We start from the raw sequence: 9,675 nt of genomic DNA, 5'->3' as shown, positions 1-9,675 counted from the left end.
CGCAACTTCCCTTCTTGATGGAGCAACATCATCTTCATGGCTCAACATCACCTTGGCGCAACTTCAGACATGATGGCACATCATGCTATCATTTGGTGCAACTTCCTTCTACATGGCGCAACATGATGTTCCATGTTGCTCTATGTTGCTCCAAGTGCTCCAACTTGCTCCAAGTGCCCATGTTGCTCCAAGTGCTCCATGAGAATTTTTCAAATGCTCCATGAGAATGCTTCAAATGCTCCATGAGAATGCTCCAAATGCCCGAGTCATATTTAACACCAATAATAAAATTGAAAGAGCATCCATATGGAAGAGGTAATTTCTCTACTCTACAATCCCATATTGCTTCCTTTACTTCAACATCAGTAATTGCACCATCCAAAAGCCCAACCTCCTGATCAGATAATTTTTTAACAACCTCCGATCGTCTATACAACTTTTTAGTAAACTTAGATGAAAAAAGTTAGAAAGAACTTTTCACCAAGCCTCTATCAATTTTCCAAACCCCACAATACTCATGAGAATCAATATGCATGAGACTTAATATGCTTTGTCCATAATTCTTGTTTCTTAGTTAATTGTTGTGGTTTATAAGCATTTATAATATTACAATAGACCTTTGGGGTCAACCTATTAGGTTATTACCCCCCCCCCCCCACACACACACACACACAGTTAGCCTCAAGCACTACTACAAGTAAAGTCGAAAACCGAGGACATATACCATTGATCTGATCATCCAAGGACATATGCAATCTCGAAAATGGTATTTTATGATCACGACATAATGACTTAACTTAATTTCCTTTCACTATTACTGCATGACCTATTATATTAACCGATAAAATATTTATTGATTCATATTTCGACCCATGCCCACTTTCATTAACTAAGATATCAAGTTCAAGCTCGATATCTCTCATGTGAAAGAAACCCACAAGACACTGCTACTTCCAATGTTTTTCTAGTACCATCAACAAAAACAATCAACAATTTAATCATAGGAGCGCTGCCAATTGACCTATTAGATTCTTCATATAATCATATCGAGCATCAAACTCACACATATAAGTGTGCACTCAATCTCATCTGACTTATACTTGGACACAAATAAAAATCTCTTCGGTAGTAGTTCCACTTGTGTGAATTCCAACTACCCAATATGCCTATGACCCTAAAAATAACCAACATATAGTGTTCATTCCTATGTCAATAGGAAAGAAAATCAATGTATTAGATCCATTCAATCTTTATAGTAACAAACCATTTGTACATACCATTTTAGATTTTAGGCTAATAACGTTAATGGAAACAAATAAAAAATATAAACCTTTTTCACATATTTCATTTTACACGTCATCATAATCACGAAATCGAAACCATCCTTAAATTAAGTTACTGCTCTAATTCATGTACACTTTTCTAAGCAACATTTATTGCATTACTCACGCACAATAACATATTAACATTTTTTAATTGTAATTTACAACAAATTTTATTAATTTGTTTTGAAGGAAATTTATGATCTAAAAAGTTAAATTAATAATGGATCATTTAGCAATTTTCGAATATAAATACCCATCACTCTCTTCCGGATTCAGCTGATTGTGCACACGAGAATCGAAAAAGGTATCCGATATTCTCTCCGGTGGGATCTGTGCCGTTTATTCCTTCATTTTTTCCGACAAAATGCCTACAGGAAAGCTTCAAGTCCTCCTTGTTAGTGCTAAAGGCCTCCAAGACTCCGATTTCTTCAGTAAGTTTTCCGATTTATCCCGATCGTGACTTTTTATTGTTAGATTTGATCATGTTTGTTAAAAGAAAATGGAAATGAGCTTAAGGAGTACTTCATGATTCGGATCTGATGATTCTAACCATATAGTGTTTGATTGTCTACTAAAAATTATAAATCATTGATTTTATGAAGAACGATTAGGTAGAAATAAGAATCGGAAGTTGATGTTATGATGAATAAGTAGAATTAAAAAATTTTGACATGATTAAAAAATCTTATGAGGAATTTTGGAGGGAATAATGAAGCGAAAATGTGAATCAGAGCTTGATGTAATGGTGATCAGGTAGAATCGAGTGTATTTTTATCGAAATTTGTACGAGAGAAAAATAGCGATGAACTATGGCCTCTGTTCCGATGATTATGATCCGATTATACTTGTTTTTGTACTGAATTTTGATCGATTAACGCTTTGATCAACGATCAGATTATAGAATAACAAATCATAAATCATATGAGGAGTTTTGGAGGGAATTCCGGTGTAGGAGAGAAAGTCGGAGCTTCATAGCTCCCGTTGACCCGATTACAGTTCATTAATGATCTTCCAGTGATATTGCATCCACCATATGACTGATTATTCATATTCATAATGTTCTTATACTAATGTTCTTCGTTTCAATTGTCCAATGAATCTTAAACATTTCTCTACAGCAAAAATGGATCCTTATGTGACAATCACATGTAGAACTCAGGAGCAAAAGAGCAATGTCGCATCAGGTTACTTACTACATCTCAAAAAAAATAATAATAATAACAATCTTCCATTTATGATTATAGACTTATAATCTAATGGGTATTCAAACAGGACAAGGATCTTCACCTGAATGGAATGAGACATTTGTATTTTCTGTTTCTGGTGAAGTGGAAGAACTTGTGATCAAGATAAAGGACAGTGACGTTGGTTCTGAAGATGATCTTGTGGGAGAGGCTAAGTACATACAATTTCTTCAGAAGTCATATGATTTAGCAAATAAAAACAGAGTTGATTAGCAAATTGACACTTGTGATTTTTTCTTGTTATGAACGCAGAATTCCACTTGCGACTTTGTTCGTGGAAGGAAATATCCCACCAACACCATACAATGTGGTTATTAATGATGAATTCTGTGGGGAGATTAAAGTTGGCCTTCAATTCATTCCAGAGGTAAGTTGATTCGTAAACTTTTTTTTTTTTTTGGTAATTCATTTAAGTTTTCATGAGTAAACTATATATTAATTATTACTAAATATCATCCTATTTTTTTTTTCTAACTATCCTCCTATTTATTTTAAATGGTAACAAGTGTCATTAAATTTCTCAAAAAATTATTATAAATAACAACTCGGGATGAATTCAACATTTGAATATGCTATGTTGACCTGTTTTCTTGTTAGTATTTCCTTTAAAACAAATAAATAAATAAATATTTAATCGGTATTTTAGCAATAAATTAAAGGCCAAATGTAGAAAAGCATTTATTATACTACTTTTTATCGTTTAATTTTTTCCCCTTTTTTTTTTGAAAAAGATCAAGATAGACGGCCATCATTATTTTTATCACTTTAAGCTCTTTATTTTGACTAAATTAATATAAAATAATTAAATAGTTAAATCGATATATATATATATATATATATATATATATATATATATATATATATATATATATATATATATATATATATATATATATATATATATATGTTGTATCTTCTTTGTTTTGTCTTTAATATCCAAACTCAACAATCAATCTTAAGCATTTACTAGGTGAAGCTTAACTTGTTTACACTTTTACTAAAACAGACATAATAATAATAATAATAATAATAATAATAATAATAATAATAATAATTAACAACTCGTCACTAATAATAATCTAATCATTATGTTAAAGGATACAAATGAAGACGGGTATCATCAACATGGTGAAGAGGGAAACTTTGGAGGATGGAAAGAATCTTCGTATTAAAACTATGGATCATAATTTTATATTTATTGATCGGTATCAGTTGTTTTTTTAGTTATTTTATTTTAAATTTCTTTTTAACTTTTTTCTGGAAAAAAAAACAAAAAAACAAAAGTGAAACTTTTTCGACTTTCCTCATTGTTTTAGTGCGAGCTTTGTTTGTGCTTGATTGTTTTCGTTTGATTTTATTGGGAATTATTTGACTTTAAGTTGAACGAAAATTGTGTTTGTGATATGTATACATTAATCTTTTTTTCTATGTTAAAGAGACTTTTTTTTATTAAATTTTAGGATAATTGTTGTATAAGTAAGAAATATGCATCATCGCATACTCAACTTAGAATAGAAGTACGTTTGGTAAAATTATTTGTAATAAAAGTTAAAGGTTGGATTTTTGAAGTATACAAACCTTTAAAAAAATGAAGATATATTGTAATAGGAGTAAATAAAGTCTCGTGCATGATAAACAAAATAATAATAATAATAATAATAACCTTATTTGAAATAATGTGAAGACAAATTTAAACAAATCAACCAAACCAAACCGATAACCTAATTTGGAATAATCACAAGGCTAATTAAACTAAAAATTAGATTTTTGAAAGAAAAAAAAGATGATCGAGAATCGAATAACCATTTTTGTTTGGTTATTTCACTTATATAATTTTTTTTTAACATCTCAAAATTCAAGACCGAAAATGTCGTTTTAATTAAGTTATTATATAAAACCAACAGTATAAAAACATTCATATTAATATCTCATGTCAAACCCAAGTGTCAATAACCAAAACATTTTATCACAAAACCATATCAGAGTGTAATCTCAAAGATCTCATGTGCGGAAAACATAGTTTGATGCGCTGCGATCGAGCCGACTCCTTTCCTTGAAAACAAGGTATCTGAAACCAAAATTGAAAACCGTAAACACGAATCTTAGTGAGTTCCCCAGATACCACATACCATACATACCAACTAATCCATACATGCCATACATAACCAAGAGTCATACATAACCAACATATCCATAATCAAGTAAGGTGCTATGTGCCAAACATAGTCTTTGTATTATGCCACGAGCCGCACGTGGTCTTCCTGATCAAGCCTGGGCCACTCCCTGGGTCTTACAGACAATTGCCAAGGGCCACCCCCTGGTCTTTCATGCAAGCATCACAAAGACAGCTATACATACCACTCTACTAGGCTACTCAGCATATAGGGTGTCAGGAGCCACCTCCTGGTCTTTCATACATAATAGCATACACTGCGCCAGGAGCCACCTCCCGGTCTTTCATTCATGTTGCCTAGGGCTAACCCCCGTGTCTTCCTACCAGACATAATAACATATCGAGTGCCAGGGAGCCGTCTTTCATGCATAATGCCTAGGGCTAACCCCCGGGTCTTCCTACCATACATAATAACATACCGAGTGCCAGGGGCCTCCTCCTGGTCTTCCATGCATAATGCCTAGGGCTAACCCCCGGGTATTCCTACCATATATAATAACATACCGAGTGTCAGGGGCCTCCTCCTGGTCTTCCATGCATAATGCCTAGGGCTAACCCCCGGGTCTTCCTACCATGCATAAACTAAATGGGCCGACATTGTGGTCGTAGACCCATACAAACAGTGAGGAGACTCACCTCGCACTGCCGAAAACTCGTTGAACACCTCTAACTGCTAACCGGCAACTTCTGAACTGCTGACCCTTCGGCTTCCCAAACTATCAATACCCAAAATAACATTTAGATCAATAATCCAGAAGTCAACCCTGGTCAAACTTGGTCAAAGTCAACGGTCAAAGTCAACATCCAGTTGACCTGACTCGCCGAGTTGGCCTACCAACTCGTCGAGTCCATACTCCTCCAATCCCAAAACAACCCTCGACTCAACTCGCCGAGTTTGGCAAGAACTCGACGAGTTCTCCTTCAACCATACTATCGGGACCACTTCCAACCGACTCGCCGAGTTCATCATCCACATATAAATGTGTCTAGCCTGTTACTCGTCGAGTTGTATGAACAACTCGTCGAGTCCATCTTCATAACTAAGGAGATTGCTTTAGACTCATCGAGTTCTACCTTGAACTTGTCAAGTACGATGAACTTCATGACCATTATGGACTCGGGGAGAATGAGTCCCTTTCCAAACTCAATTCATACCCTAACAGAAGGGTTTTGGGGCAAGAACTGGCCTGACTCACCGAGTCCCACAACTGACTCGCTGAGTCTCTCTATGTCCAACACTATCCAGACTATTTCAGACAAGCTCAAGCCATCCAAGACCTGGATCTGGCCTCCTAGGGTCGGGATATCACACAAAGTTGTTACCTTTGCACCCATACATGGCCCTTTTTGCTCAAAATGCCATAATAACCACTTCATCTATGAATGGGGAGGTTTGATGGAATAAAGCTCCCATCTTTATGCCTTTACTTCACTAAACACCCCTAGATCTGAAAGGATCTAGCTTGGGGACGTCCAAATCCCACAAGGCATCATTCTTGGTCCATAAACTCCATAAAAAGGGACATAAAGAGATCTATCAAACTAGAAGTCAAGGAAGGAACTTGATTACCAAAATGAGCAGCAAATGGAGTGAATCTTCTGGATCTACTCCTTCCTCCATGACCCTCCAACCTTCTTCTTGTTCTTCCAAGCTTCAAAATGATTCAAGACTCACAAATTGGTTCACAAACTCAAGGGAGGCTCTAGGGTTTCGTTCTGAACTTGAGAAAGTATCAAGGGGGCTGAAGAAGGGTTGTAATGTTCTTTAAATAGGGTACAAGTCCCGCATTTAGGGTTTTCCCAAAACCTGGCCAACTCGCCGAGTCAGTCTTCTGACTCGTCGAGTAAGTCACTTATCCTGCGACCAAATTCGCGCTCCTACTCGTCGAGTCACGCATCTACTCGAAGAGTCACTTCCTCATCTTGAGGTTTTCTTTCCTTTCTAGGTCTTCTGAATTCATGGTGTTACAATTTTTCATCTGGGTAAAGTTTAGATCAAAAATATGAAAAAAAAAACAAATTAAATATCCTGAGATCAAATATGAAAACATATACACAATAAAGACAAATTTACTTCTTTTCTTACTGTGGTTGTTGATACGAGTAAAATTCTGATGTCTCATATGAGTATCAAGTAGTCATAACAAAAGTTGGCTATATTGTGACAAAAAAAAACTTCAATCCTCTTCGTAGCTACCCAAAAACATTAAAATCATTAAAGATTTCAAGTGAAGAATCAAAGGTGATGAGATCTCAGAAATATTTTCATGCCTTCATAAAAGGTGCAAAATTGCAATTTGTGGCACCATGGTAGATAGTGATTGGTGTTAGGATGTAATTTTTTCACATTGAGTAGTTCACGGATGTTATTGAGTGTTCAACTGTCTTCATTCAGGGGCAGACGTGAGATTTTAGAGCAGTAGTGATAACAGTTTTTCACTCAATATATACTATCAGTTGCACATAATTTTTAGTAGTTGCACCTTAATACAAAAAAAGTGATAAATAAATAAAAATTACGCTTATAAGTTGAAATCGAGTAATGATCCGGGACCACGGCGAACCCCTTGATCCTCCATTACCTTTATTTGTGTACCTTGGTTTACTGGTGGGGGAGAACATTAACCATATAGATCCTTGGAGGGTGGTTGTTGATAGGTTTGGGTAGAAGCTCTCAGGGTCGGTCCAAGTCGATTTGGGGTCCACGGCAAAAACAATAAATAAGGCTCTTCAAAATTTAGTAATCGCAAACGATAATACAACGAAAATAAATTAGAGGGTATTTAAAAAATGTGTTTAAAAGATGTCAGTTAACCCAATGACAAAACAAAATTAAAAAACCAAACAATCGAACAACCAAACCTTTTTGAAAAATCGTGGTTGGGATGGTGTTTGGAATAAAAAAAAATGTTTGTAAAAAAAATCATATGTTTGTGAAAATTGTAAAATAAAAATTAAACTTAAAAATGTTGTGTCTAAGTGGTAGATTAATATGATTTTTGTTAACAAATCTACAAAGATTAGTTATTATATATTAAAAGAAGGTGAAATTCCCATAACTAAACAGAAAATATATATATATATATATATATATATATATATATATATATATATATATATATAGAGAGAGAGAGAGAGAAGAGTTATATGGAAAATGAATGATTAGGGCAACACATATTTGAACCAATAAAAACATGACAACACATCACTTCCACAATAACTTCCACAATATATTACTTGTGAAGAAAGAAATGAACACGTGTCATTTGATTATTGGTTTCGGTAGATGTTGCCATAATTATTTGTTTTTCATAGAACTCATTCCTATATATATATATATATATATATATATATATATATATATATATATATATATATATATATATATATATATATATATAGAGAGAGAGAGAGAGAGAGAGAGAGAGAAGAGTTATATGGAAAATGAATGATTAGGGCAACACATATTTGAACCAATAAAAACATGACAACACATCACTTCCACAATAACTTCCACAATATATTACTTGTGAAGAAAGAAATGAACACGTGTCATTTGATTATTGGTTTCGGTAGATGTTGCCATAATTATTTGTTTTTCATAGAACTCATTCCTATATATATATACATGGTATTTGAGCGTAAAAACACTAAAATGTCAAATGAAATAAATGTTTGGATGATGTGTTAAAAAACAAAAAATTATAAATGATAATTTTTATAATTAGGATGATTTATGAATAAGAAAAAAAATATATAGGGGCCTTTTTGTAATTTGAATTCCAATTCAATAAAGTACTCGACATGATTCAAATGTAAGTTTTTATTAGTCTGTTTGTTTATAATGAAAAAAGAATAAAAGAAAAACGGACGTCAAAAAGCATTATATAACAAGAATCGAACTTACGTCTATCATTAAAATGAAACGCACCTACTTACAAAGCCTCCAACCAACTCAGCTAATAAATGTTTTGCAATTTCTTTAACAAAAACTATATATATAGTATGAAATAGAATTAATTTTGGACCCCAAGCATAACGAGGCCTAGGGCCGTCGCCCAGCTTGCGCACCCTATTGGGCCGGGCTTGGAAGCTCTCACTTTGGAAAGCTAAATCTATTTCTATTGGAGGTCATCTCACTCTTCTAAACGTTTTTTTAAGGAGCTTGAGAATCTATTATAAGCCATTTTTAAGGTCCCCAACATGGTTTTAAAGTTGTCAGAGTCTGTTCAAACTCGTTTCTTTTGGGGTGCGGATCTAGAAGAGCATAAAGTCTATTGGGTTAACTAGAAGAAAGTCACGTTGAGGAAAGTATGTGGTGGTCTAGGAGTTTCCAGTCTTTTTTCTTATAACATGGCACCTCTGTTCAAATGAAGGTGACGATTTTTTAAATTGAAAGATGCTCTGTGGATGTGTTGTCATAAAATAATTGAATGATTTAGAGGGGCTTATTGGGCAAATTGAGCCTAAGAATTTCCATATTGGAATGTAGCTCGAATTTATTTAGGAATGGAGTTCATACCAAGTTTTGGTCTAACAATTGAATTGATAGTTCTCTGCTCCATACTCAATTTCTTCGAGTGTTAGCTTTGAAGTTCGACAAGCAGTGGGTTGGGTGTTAGGTGTGTTAAACTCAACAAATGATAGGGGTACAAGGAACTCCAAATACACTGCTTTAATGCACTAAAAAATAGCACAAGGTAAGCATGGTCGATCCTCAGAAACATGGGACAAAAGAGTATATATTTTTGCACAATGTACTTTAGTCACACAAAAAAGGGGTGTTGTTTTGCAAAAATTAAATAATAAAAATAACAATCTACTTTAAGAACAGATAAAAAAAATGAATTAAATCTGTAAACAATTGTTGGAATGGTTCTAGTTCTAGTTCTCAATGTTGTTTTTTAACTTGATTATGACTTGATGTAATTCA

General features: G+C 34.0%; 1 protein-coding gene across 1 annotated transcript; it reads left to right on the top strand.

Moving 5' to 3' along the window:
- Positions 1-1,584: 1,584 nt before the first annotated feature.
- On the top strand, positions 1,585-4,023 carry LOC145057073 (elicitor-responsive protein 3-like). Its single transcript, XM_079004838.1, has 5 exons — positions 1,585-1,756; positions 2,444-2,509; positions 2,598-2,724; positions 2,822-2,936; positions 3,667-4,023. Exons 1-5 carry the CDS (start codon positions 1,690-1,692, stop codon positions 3,739-3,741), a joined length of 450 nt encoding a protein of 149 aa, XP_078860964.1. The 5' UTR covers positions 1,585-1,689; the 3' UTR covers positions 3,742-4,023.
- The last annotated feature ends 5,652 nt before the right edge of the window (positions 4,024-9,675 follow it).

The sequence above is a fragment of the Lactuca serriola genome, chromosome 6 (assembly GCF_051521515.1).
Source record: "Lactuca serriola cultivar US96UC23 chromosome 6, Lser_US96UC23_V15, whole genome shotgun sequence".
NCBI lineage: Eukaryota > Viridiplantae > Streptophyta > Magnoliopsida > Asterales > Asteraceae > Lactuca > Lactuca serriola.
The sequence above is the reverse complement of the archived record's forward strand: the minus strand, read 5'-3'. Positions and strand labels throughout refer to the sequence as shown.